The following is a 12893-nucleotide window of genomic DNA, read 5'->3' as shown; positions in this document are numbered from 1 at the left end:
AGAGTGGTGGAAAATGCTTTTGGCATAATGGCCAGCCGGTTCCGTGTATTTCTGACGGATATCAACCTAGCGGAATACAAACTGAACCATGTCATCCTTACGTGCTGCATTTTGCACAACTTTTTGCACAAAAATTCAACGACATATTTCTCAGGAATAATGCCGGAGGCTGGAGTTGGGCCAGAATCTATGACAGGCCTGGATACTGGCCGTACTGGCTTGGCCCCCCAAAGTGCACGGGAAGTGCGTGAGAGATATGTCACTTATTTTAATGGTAGGGGGGCCATTGCAATGCCCCCCAATATTTAATTTTAAAAAAGAGGAAAATAATAAAATAACCTCAAATCTGAAATGTGTTTTCTTGCTTGCTTTTGGTTTGTGCTGTCTCCTATGTTATCCTAGTGTACTTGTAGTGCCAAGTGTATTTTCATTAAATTCAATAAGGCCCATTGTCACTGTATACACAAAATCCCTTTTCCCAAACTGGTATTAAGCATTGAAAGAATACGCCACACATTCTTGATTCTTCAAAATTTTAATTTGGCCACATTCACATGTGCCATTGAATATTTAGTGATGTAAAATTTTTGGGGGGTTTATTTAACTTTCTTTGCCAAACATTTTTTGGTTTCCTTTTTTTTCAATTTTTTAAATATTTTTTTTATTTTTTTGGTGGTTTTTATTTTTCTAGTAAAAATATGAAAAATGTATAAAACAACAATCAGCCACAATCGTAAAAATTGGTGAAGTAAAACAATCTTTGCTTTAAAACAAGGGAAATGAAGAACATGATCGATATTCTGGAGAAACGGATTATATTCTCCCCAAAATATCGATCATGTTCTTCATTTCCAGCTGCATATTGTCAATCTGAGTCTTCATGAGATCCAGGCTAGTTCGCATGTCATCTAGTTCCCCATTCCAGCCCATTATCTGGCCAATCAGCCTTTGTGCGCTGTCACTGGAAAATGGGGCCCTTTCCACAAACAGAACATCACCTACAATAGATGTGAAAAATTGGGTCAAAAATTAGGCAGTCATACATGGATTTCAACAAGCTGGGGTGTCAGACACTCACCTGGTGGGGTGCCCAGCTCCCCTACTTCCTCCACCTCTCCTTCCTCAACCTCTCCTTCCTCGACATCCTCGGGGGGGGCACTGGTGCTTGGAAATGTGTCGCTTTCCACAACCACAACATCACCTAAAATAGATGTAAAAACATGTGTTTGGAAATATGCAGGTATACATCGATTACCTGAAGCTGTGGTGTCAGACACTCACCTGGTGGGGTGCCCATCTCCTCTCCTTCTTCCACCTCTCCTTCCTCCACATGCACATCCACGGGGGGGATGGGGCTAACCTCACATTCCTCCTGGCAAGGATGGCGGTCCCTGGGATCTTGCTTTGTGAGGCTTTTCTCCCCTATGAGAAATTAACAAACCAAAAGGTATACTTTAGCACACAGATATTTAAGGCCAGAACTAGGAAGATGAAACCTTGATTAGAAGTGTTGTACAATTGTCGGTTTATGAAGAGATGCAAAATGTGAAGACATGAGAAATCAATTCACTTTGCCAAAAAAGCTAATAAGTAGGTTTTTGTGCCAAGGTTCACACATGCCCAACCCCCCCCAAGTATACCAGGGAACCCTGTGTGGCGTGTGGTTTACCCTAATAAATGTTCTCTGGTGTCCCACACCTTTGCTCATGAGTGCAGATGTGTTTTTACCCAGCTGCCAAGTGTCCTCTCCTTCAATTACACTGAATGTTCTTTTCTAGTCATTGTATTTTGAAACACATCTAAACCACAATGTCCTAATCATTTGTTGTGTCCTAAAAATTACACACCCAAAAAATGCTGTTCAAACCCTGTATCATAAACGAGGTTTGCCACGAACAATTTACGAGGGTTTGTTAAAACGATACGATTCTTTACTGTAACCAACATGAAAGCAGCAATTTTTTACATTGTACAAAGGTAAAGCATATGGATCTGTATGCAATAATCATAAAATAGGAACACACGACAAGTACTTACTTTTTTTCAGAACTTTCTTGATCCTTCTGTATTGATCCGGCTCCCTTAATTTCAGGTCGGACCACCGTTTCCTCAATTGGTCTTTTGACCGTCGTACCCCAAAACGTTTATGCAGGGTCTTTACTACTTTGGCCATGATTCTGGCCTTGCGCAAGTTCGGATGGGTGTATGGTCCATGCTTGCCATCATAATCCCTACTTCGCAAGATTCCCACCATCTCCACCATTTCTTGAAATGCCATATTTGAGGCCTTAAATCTCCTCTTTCCGGATCGGGACGTTTGTGGCTCCGGGGATTCCAGACTACTGGAGTCGTTCATATGAAGCACCTGTTGTGTTTCCGCCATGTTTCTCCTACTGCGCACCGTTGAGAAAAGGGGGCGGGAAATATTCTTGTAAAAGAACGTCATGGGCGGGCAACGCAGGCGTAGTTCTACGCGGACGCACTGGGTCTTACGCCAAAATCACACGTCGTACGTACGTTAATAAGTGCGCAGAAAGGGCGGGAAACCATGAACTTGACTAAAAGAACGTCAGGGGCGGGCAACGCAGGCGTAGTTCTACGCGGACGCACTGGGTCTTACGCCAAAATGCACATGTCGTACGGACGTTAAGTGCGCAGAAAGGGCGGGAAACCATGAACTTGACTAAAAGAACGTCAGGGGCGGGCAACGCAGGCGTAGTTCTACGCGGACGCACTGGGTCTTACGCCAAAATGCACATGTCGTACGGACGTTAAGTGCGCAGAAAGGGCGGGAAACCATGAACTTGACTAAAAGAACGTCAGGGGCGGGCAACGCAGGCGTAGTTCTACGCGGACGCACTGTATATAACGACAAAAATCACATGTCGTATGTTCGTTTGCGAAAATAGGAACAGAAGTTGGGAGCAAGAAAAACGAAGGTAAGTTTAAACCATTTCCCCAAATAAGTGGCAGATCCTGGAGTCTATCTTGGGCTAAGATTAGGAGAGTCTGAGCTAACATTATGTTTTTTGGCTTGTGTATTGTCTTGCAGAAAAATGAATCAAAAATTCCGGGATCCAGAATTTTTAAGTCTCTTTATAGACAAGTATAAAGAAATGTCTAATCTGTGGCATACCAAGAACAAGGATTATTTTAATAAACAAGTAAGGAGGGCAACACTGGAGAGATTTGTGACATTTGTGCAGCCTTGGATCCCAGAGGCAGACGTGGACTTTGTGGATAAGAAAATTCAAATATTGCAAAATATGTTCCGAAAGGAAAAGAGGAAAATACAACAATCCAAAACATCAGGAGCAGCACCAGGTGATGTGTATGTTCCCAGGCTGTGGTACTTTGAAAAGCTACGGTTCCTGGACGACCGATATAAACCCAGGGAGTCGCTTTCTACTCTTCCCTCCACCCTTCCCTCCACCCTTCCCTGCAGCATTCCCTCCACCTCAGCAGAGGCTGATGAGCCTTCCATCCTGGAGGAAGCGGATGCACCCAGCTGGAGCCAGGTATTTTTTTATCAAAAATAGTGAGATTCAGAATATTAATGATGTTAACTAGATGTTATTCGAATTTGTACGCTATTATTGATGTTAAAAAATAGTTAAAATTTGGACATATCAATTTACAGTAGTGGCCACAAATGTTTGTCACCAGCAGAAACAAGAAATAGTGGTGTCATAATGATACTCTTTTATATGTATTAACCGAATTTTGAAGTCAGGAGCTGAAAAATGTTTAGGATTGATGAACAAAAAACTAAAACAATGTCCCTTTTTTATACACAGGAGGAGCTCAGCCAGGAGGAAGGTGAGGAAAGTGGCAGGCAGGAGGAGGCTATGCCCACTCTCAGCCAGGAGGAGTCCATGCCCTCTGTCAGGCAGGAGGTGGCCGGGCCTAGTAGAAGGATGACGACTTCTCAAGTGCCTCCCCTCCGTCTTCCATCCAAAAGGGCCAAAAAAAATACACAGGCACAGGAGGAATCCCTGCGACTCATTAGAGAGGCGACTAATGTTTTAAACAGCCCCCCTGACGCAGAAGAGGCCTACGGCTGCTACATTGCCAGCCGGCTCCAGCAACTAGAGATGGGCCAACGTCTCCACTGCGAAAGGCTGATTTTCCTGTCCTTACAGAAGGGGTTCAGTGGAGATTTATCAGCCAACAGTACTATTGTGGAGCAAATTCCTCCTGTTCCTCCTCCTCCTCCTCCTCCTGCCACGAGTCCACCATCGGAGACACAGCCTCCCAGGAAGGCTACAGGGAAGTCTGCAGGGAAGGGTGCAGTGAAGGGTGGAGCGAAGAGAAGAAGGTGATGACCTGGCTTCACTCTGGTCCGACCAACCACAGCCTGGGGACATATATACCATCTGATGCTGCTCTTGATGTCTGGGATTCTGGGACCATATTTGATTTTGTAAAATTTGAATTTTCTTGTCCACATAGTTTCACGTTTGCCCTGGGGCCAAAAGGCTACAGAAATGTCACAATTTTCTCCAGTGTTGCCTTCATTTTTTTGTTTGTAGAACCAGAATAAATGGATATTTTTGTTTGAAAATATAATTGCCTATGTGTTTTTTGGTCAAATACCTTTCTATAAAAGACAATGTGAAATTAACAAGGGACACTAACCTCCTTGAGGTTATAAACAAAATAAAAATGTTATTGTGGTAACTTGTCACCAGAATAAAAATAAAAAGGTTATTGTGGTAATGAAAAAAAAAAAAAAAAATAACGTTTTTGGTTTTAACTTGACGGAACAATTAAATATGGAGATCACAATAAAAAATAAATGGTCAAGAATTGTACCAAAAATATGTAGGCCAAAAATTAGTCACCAACATTTTTTCATTTTTTTTTATTTTTTTTTGGAGTAATTTTTTGATCAATATTTTTGGGTGAAATCATTAACATTTTTATTCTTGTGATCTCCATATTTAATTATTCGGTCAAGTTAACAACTTTTTTTTTTGGGGGGGTTTTAATTGACAGAATAATTAAATATGGAGATCACAAGAAAAACATGGTAAAGAATTGTACCAAAAATATGGAGTAAAAAAAATTAGTAAAAAAAAAAAAAAAAAAAAAAAAAAATTCAGATGGGGCTTTAAAATAAAAACAAGATCATTCATGAGATGAGGAGAAATAAAACAGAAATGTGTTTGGTGAGAACTCTGTGAGTGAATATGAGCAGCAAAGCAACTTCGTTCTTCTAGCATTATAAATCAAAAGGCTTCGTTCTTCTAGCATTATAAAGAAGATGCGCTATACATTTAAACGAGCACAGAATTTGCAGCATGACGAATGTGCTACTTCCAATACGAACTGGAGTTTTACAAGACCGAGCACTTCCGTCTCGTACTTGCTTCAGAGCATGCGTCGTTTTAGGACTGTCGGAACAGCATACAGACGAGCGGACTTCTACATCGGACCTGGGTCCGGCGGAGTTCCGTCGGGAAAATTTGAAGCATGCTTCATTTCTAAAGTCCGTCAGACTTTTGCGAAGCTAAAGTCCGTTGCAGCCCACACACGAGCGGATAGTCCGCCGGACTCAGTCCGTCGGAGTTTGGATGTCGAAAAGTCCGCTCGTGTGTACGGGGCATCAGTGTTTTGCAATCTCCTCATAGCTATGACATGTCAAATCCCATGCCAAATTGCTGCAATATGAACCTAGGCTTAGTACATGAAGTGTTATGGATCTAAAAGCAACTCATGTTTTTGCACATGTGTGAATGGCTCTATTAAAATGCAGCTACGTTCAGATCCATAATTTTAAAAAGGCATGTATATGTGTTTTTTTATGGCAGTATGAATAAGGCCTACATTTTTGATTTGACTTTACTATTTAACCCAGTGACAATGCTCATCAAGACAAATGGAGAGGCTAAATCCCTGTACCTGGGAAACAGAGAGCAATAAAAACCCTGACACAATTTTTAGCACTTTTGTGTACCATCCAAAACAAAAGTTTTGCTGTTAGATACATTTTAGGGACTGTAACCTCCATATTTCTTTAATAACTATCAACAATAAATAGTTTTTTGCATAAAAATATATTATATTAAATTCTACAAGAGTAACTGTGAAGTGGCATTCTATTCGGAAACAATTAACACAGCCATTGTTAAACAAATAAAAATGAAGATAAGTGTGACAGTGTCCTTGCTGCATTGGTCATCAGTTTAGGTATTGATCATCTAAGTGCATTTTTATAGCATAAAATATCTTAGTCCTAATTTTTATATTTCAGTTTGTTGGAAAAGCTTTTATAACATTTAATTGAATTTAATAGAATTTGTGTTGACATGAGCCATATTTCACGAACTATAATCATTAAAGTTTGCCAGGAAATACACCATATTTGTGCTTCAAATACAACACTACTTGAGTTATCAGTTTAATTTCAGTTTATTAGCCTTACTGGTGACTGATGTTTAGATCATAAAGCCCATACCACCCCTCTCCCCTTCAGCGTCCCTGACACTCCCTATTCTTTGAAAAAATGTTAATACACTTAAGCCTGTTATACACGTCTTGAATTCCATGTTGCTACCACCCAACTTGTCAAACTTTTGAAAAAACTGAGGGAGAGGGTGAAGGCAAATGGTTGGCCAGACAAATCAAATTCAATCATTGTTCAGGTATCCAGATAGTCATGAGTGCCATCTTTTGAAAAAAATTATACTAGCTGAATACATTAACACTGAATATAATGACACGGGCTGTCATTCAACCTGGAATTGGAATGGCTGCAAGTGAACAGAATGGAGCTTCTGTGTGAAACATCAGAGGTTTGAAGATGAGTATTTTAGTGAAAGCTGCACTTAAAAAATTTTTGTGAGTCAAGTTTATTTTTTAAAAATGGAGTTCTTAGCCAGAACACCTAAGATACCCTTGCACCTCTTATTGCTTGATATAAGAAAGGCGTTTGATACTATCTCCTGGTCCTATTTACATTTTATCCTGAAACTTTGGGGTTTTGGTCCCCACTTTCTGCAATGGATCAGTGCTCTTTACACCAATCCTCAGATTTTGGGAAGTACTCGGGGGTTCCACTCCAAGTGCTTCCCAATACAGAGAGGGACTAGACAGGGTTGTCCCCTGTCACCATTGGTATTTGCTCTAGCGATTGAACCCCTAGCCTCACTAATCTGAGCAAACCAAAATACCCAGGGCCTGGAGATAGCTTCAACAATGCACAAACTATACCTATTTGCCGATGACACTCTTTTGTTTATCACCTCTCCGCACACTACACTCCCAAACCTAATCCAACTCCTGGATAAATGTGCTCTGATCACAGGTCTTGAAGTTAATCAAGCAAAATCTAGGGCTCTCAATGTGTCCCTGCCACAAACTACATTCAACCTGCTTCAGGGAAATTTCTCGTTTTAATGGTCCACTTCCTTTCTATCCTATTTAGGAATAAAACTTATTAGTAGTCAAACTGATCTTTTTTGTGCAAATTACTTCCCTATGCTGAACCACCTGTCTTTACTTCTTATTGACTGGCATCTTTTATGCATATCATGGCTTGGACGTATTGCAGCCATCAAAATGTCATTGCTTCCCAAATTCCTATATCTATACAGAGTCCTCCCGATAGTGATACCCCCTTACTTCCACCGTGTCGTTGAGAACTGAGTGTTCAAATATATATGGAGTTCAACGAGGCCCAGGGTCTCAAGATCCATCTTGTTTCGCAACAAACTGGCTGGAGGTTTGGGGGTACCTAATTTCTTAAGATGTTATCACGCGGCCCAATTAGCACAAATAACACTATACCACGCTAAAACTGAAATCCCCATATGGGCAAGCCTGGAAGCAATAGAACTTCACCCCATCCTAATATCTAACCTACTATGGTTGCTTATCTCCGCACTAATATCCCCCTACTCCTCACTTCTGTCCTTTCTGGGTCACCCACTCTTCTACCCGGACGTTTCTGAACCAACATCATTCCAAGGGCACGGGCGGGTCTGAGTCGCATATGTAACTTAGTCTCAGGTAACGCCATAAAAACATTTCCATCCCTCCAATCGCTAGCACAACTCCCACACAGGGAGTGCTTTCGTTATCTAAAAATTTCCCACTTTTTGCAAACGGTCATGGGCTCCAATTCTGCGCTGGACTCTTTATCATTATTTGAGGGAATGTGCGACTCGGACCCACATGCCCCTGGCATTATATCCCGCCTCTACTCCCACCTCACCTCCTCCCCAGCCACATTTCTACCTTATGCACAACAATAGTGAAAAGATCTTTCCATAGATCTAGATATGGAAGAATGGGATACTATATGGTCCAACACTAAAATATCATCGCAAAATATTGTCGCACTCGAAGCAAGCTATAAAGTTCTTATGAGATGGTATCTGGTCCCAACTAGGATTGCCAAGTTCCTGCCATCATACTCACCAAATTGTTTCCGAAACTGCGGGTAAAAAGGCACCCACATGCATATATGGTGGACTTGCCCAACAGTACAGTGCTTCTGGGTGACAATATTCCGAATGATTTCTAAATTAACTTGAGAACCCCTTGACCCAGACCTGCCTCTAGCCCTCTTGAACTGGTTCCCAAATGATTATACCAAAGCACAACAACGTCTTCTCTTACAGCTCACTACTGCAGCCAAGCAAACTATTGCTAAGGCGTGGAACAGCCCAAACCTAAACATAGTTGAAGTCAAAAACAGGGTCACTCAAGCAATGATCCATAGTAAAATTGAAGCCACTATCCTTGATAGAATTCCCCGACACCTAAAAATCTTGCAGCCGTGGATTGAGTATTTTTTAACACAAGATTTTGATAGGCACTTACTGGAACCATAGACCCCTCTATTACCCCAATGATTTGGACCATGAACCAAACGGTCTTCTGCGTGTGCCGCCCGACCACTCTCTCTCCCCTTCCTTTACCTTCCTCTCTCTTTCCTCGCACCTCTTTTCTCCTCTTTGCTACTTCTCCTCTCATTCTTCTTTCCCTGTTTCCAACAAATCCTATGGTAACATACATAAATGTTATGTAATGTTTGGCTAACATAATGTCTCCTATATCATGGAGTACCGCCTTTCTTTGCAGTTATCCGTGGTATGGGCCTTTGCCCATTTTTGTCAATAATCGCTGAACCAACCATTACTTTAGAAGAGCCTTTGTTATTTGTTTGTAAATAACATTTTTCTAATATGTTAATGCAATGTTTTTGTATTAAAGCGTACTCTGTTCTCAACTATCTTTATACGCTAAACTGCTGTTGTCTATGTATACAACTTGCTTGTTGCCAATAAAAATTTAAAAAAAAGAAAAAGCGAGTTCTACTTTCATCACTTCATGGGCACTTGTACTCCCTTCCTGCCTAGGAAAATGTTCAGCTTTAAATGCTATCGCATTTGAATGACATTTAATCTCTACTGGGTTTTTTATTGTTTGCTAAATAAACAAAAAAAGTCTGTTCTGTTATAACATGTAGCAAATTAATAATAGTTCTTCATAATTGTATGCCAAAATGTACCCTGTTACATTCTGCTACATTTCTTTGGTGTATATTATTTAGTCTGTTATAGAGTCCACAAACGATGGTATATATCTGAAAATTGATCAATCCTGATGTACTGATAGCTCTCATTTCTTGAGGCCTAAAAATGTTAGGACAGTACAAATACCCCTAAAAATGATCCCCTTTTTGGAAAGTACGCAGTCCAATGTATTTAGTAAGAGACAAGTTCAAGTTTTTTGAAGTTGTCATTTTTTTGTTACAATTGTTTGAAAAACAAAGAAAAGTGCAGTACAGCATCATCGTAACTGGGGTGGTGGTGATCAGGGATACTGACTGGTGACAGTACAAATAAATAAACAATCTTTTTTTTTAAATTTACATTTTAATATTTTTTATTAAATTTTTTTCTTTTTTTATGATTTTTTTTAACACACTGTGACCAGAGCAATATCGTGTTACCATAGTAACATTGTACTACTGCAGGGAAGTAATCAGGATTTATTTTTCTTTTTTTACACATTATGATTGCTTATAGCTGTGAATTACATTGCTATGAGCAAGCATTTTACTGAATGATCCATTCAGTTTGTTTTGCTGTGATGAGCTGTGATTAGTAAAAGCTACTCACTTGGTACATATGGGCTGTGATTGACCCTGTCTGTACCATGTGATCATATTGACCAATCACAGCTTGCAGCACAATTTTACACAATGAAATGCATGAAAGGAAGCCATCCATTGTTTACAACTGTCATGTGACCTGCTGTGATTGGTCAGAGTAGCCACATGGTATCTGTAGTGAGCCTGTACTCTGATCAGTCATTGGCTGTGGACACAGCCGTTGACAGATCACGCCACTGCACGGCCCCTTCTGGGGGGACGTTATATGATTTATTTTCCCTTTCCCCTCAGTTATCACAGGAGCTAGTATGAGCTCCATCCCTCCAGCCCTCCAGCCTGAATGGCAAAAAAAATCTATTGTGGGTCCCGTTTACAATACTCTGGAATGTGGGGGGCCCTTAACATCCTGCTGATGGTCCTGCATTTTGCATGTTGACATCAGAGAGCTGCAACTATCCAGAAAATAAAAGTGGAGATCTGGTCTATCTTTAACCACTTCCCATCCAAGGTACATCATATGACATCATGGACTTTTATTGGGGATATCTGAATGATGCAGCCAGAGAACGAATCGGTTGTTGACAGAAGTTTACCATAGAGATTTTTGGTGACCAGATGGACCCTCGGAGGCCCAGGCACGACGTTATGATATCCCGTCGGGGCCGGGCGGAAGTAAGGCCAAGAGAGTTTTTTTTATCTCAGCCTTTCCAGCCTAAAGGAGTGTGAGGGGTCTTATTGATCTCACATCTCTCCATAAAGAGGACCTGTCATGCACTATTCTTATTACAAGGGATGTTTACAATCCTTGTAATAGGGATAAAAGTGATAAGTTTTTTTTTTGGAGAAAATGTAAAAAAAAAAAAAGTTAAATAAAGCAAAAAAAAAAAATTAAAGCGCCTCCATCCCCGTGTGCTCACGCATAGTAGCGAATGCATATGTAACGTAAGTCGCGTCCACATATGTAAACAGAATTCAAATTACACTTGTGAGGTATCATCGCATGCGTTAGAGCAAAAGCAACAATTATAGCCCCAGATCTCTTGTTTGTAACTTGTAAAAAAAATGAGGATTTTTATACCTAGGAGCGAAATGCCAGAACTGGCCCCGATGGGAAGCGGTTAAACTACCCCCCCCCCTCCAACCCCGGAGTTACTGATTGTAATGACATTATTGTTCACTTTTTTTTATTATTTAGCATATTACCTTTTTCGGCCACTGAATATCTCCACTTCCACCTGTTGGCTACTGGGATATAAGTGTCATCAATCCCAGGAGTCAATGGACATCCTTCCAGGTTGCTACATTGATTGACAGATTGTTATAACAATGAGGCGGGAACTTTCTCCACCACTGCCATTGTTATGGCAATCTGCAAAACACCAAGTGTCTGAGATCGGAGGTGCATGCTGGATAGCAGCAGCACTATTTCCTGGAAGAAACTCTGAGAGGGCTTCAGGTGCCCACACTAAGAATGGAAGCTTTCTGGATCCGTGGGTACAGTGTGTACATAAAAATGAACTAAGACAGCAAATGTTTTCATATTTATAATTTAAATTGCATAAGCTACGACTGTGGGGGTGATTTAAAAAAAAAAGAAAGACAAGAGCTCCACTTTAAGTAAAGCTGCATGGTTACGTATTACAGCAGCCTTGAGTTAAGCTTTAAAATATTGGGTTAAAGGCACTGGTCAAAGATGAAAGTAGCTGAGAAAATTATTAAGAGAGGAAAAATAATTTGTCACTTTTTTCTAGTTTTTGCTTCCCTCAGTTTTAAATTTGTATATTTTCTATATGTACTGTAAATTATTTTGTTTGTGCTTCAGCATCCTTGGACCTCAGTTTTAAATGTACATCTCTTGCTTTAGTACCTCACTCTCACAGCTTAAAACCTAATGTGGGTTTTACAATAAAATTTTGAAGATTTAGAAATATCTGGATGAGGCCCAACAATAAAAGACACATAATTGGGGTGGGGGTATATTTAATTCACAGGAGAAAACAGAAAGTCCAATATTTAAATTAGTAAAAGTGCCTAAGTAAGCCTCACCCACTAGTATAAAAAATCCAACCTTCCCGTAAAATCCTCCCAAATCAATTTGACATTTTGTATACACATATTCTGTTTTGCTGTAATTGAACACTTTTGTAATTGTAACTGAACACAATTGAAAGTAGAAGAGGAATTGTCTTGAGCCACACATAAAATCACTAAACAATAAGAATAGCTCAAAGTCAGGCAGATCACAAATTAACGATTACTGATGTAGATAATGCACCTATCTGAGTAATACAACTTCACCTTTTTGTAATTTTTTTTTTTTTAATTATAAAAGTAAAAGAGGGCAACATACAACTAGTGCAATATTTGACACTGTTTTTTATAAACAAACTCATCAATGTCTTGTTTGATGGATGTAGTAACAATTTTCAATGAATTCTCAAGGTGCTCATCAGATATTTGGGTTCTAATCATGCCTTTTTGTTTGTTTTATCCTTGAAAATAGTTGTTTACAAATATAGATGCTGTCGTAAACTGATGACACAAATAAGGTGTGATTGTGAAGAGTGGAATATTTTTATTTTGGAAGATAACATTTATAAAAGTCCAGTAAAGAGATACCGCATGTATTTGCTAAGTGTAAACATATTTTTACAATAAATAAAACATTTTTTAAGAAAGTTTATGATTTTGTTTTGGGCCACGTTTATAGTGGTTGTGGGTTACATGCGGTCTGTGGGCCGTAACTTGGACAACCTTGTTATAAATA

At 39.9% G+C, this 12893-nt stretch overlaps 1 protein-coding gene and 1 long non-coding RNA gene across 2 annotated transcripts; one reads left to right on the top strand and one right to left on the bottom strand.

Annotated features, from left to right (window-relative positions):
• Nucleotides 1-516: 516 nt before the first annotated feature.
• LOC143983136 (uncharacterized) lies at nucleotides 517-2069 on the bottom strand. Its single transcript, XR_013274578.1, has 2 exons — nucleotides 1282-2069; nucleotides 517-1201 (listed from the first exon to the last, which is right to left on the bottom strand). It is a non-coding gene; the product is annotated as an uncharacterized LOC143983136 (long non-coding RNA).
• A 740-nt stretch (nucleotides 2070-2809) lies between these two features.
• LOC143983135 (uncharacterized) lies at nucleotides 2810-4622 on the top strand. The gene is made up of 2 exons (XM_077482463.1): nucleotides 2810-3518; nucleotides 3798-4622. The coding sequence occupies exons 1-2, from the start codon at nucleotides 3057-3059 to the stop codon at nucleotides 4320-4322; spliced, it is 987 nt and encodes a 328-aa protein (XP_077338589.1). The 5' UTR covers nucleotides 2810-3056; the 3' UTR covers nucleotides 4323-4622.
• Nucleotides 4623-12893: the final 8271 nt, after the last annotated feature.

This window comes from Lithobates pipiens, unplaced genomic scaffold (genome assembly GCF_037356315.1).
Source record: "Lithobates pipiens isolate NorthernLeopardFrog02 unplaced genomic scaffold, aLitPip1_a1.2 Scaffold_16, whole genome shotgun sequence".
Classification (NCBI taxonomy): domain Eukaryota; kingdom Metazoa; phylum Chordata; class Amphibia; order Anura; family Ranidae; genus Lithobates; species Lithobates pipiens.
This window is presented reverse-complemented; position numbering and strand designations above follow the sequence as displayed.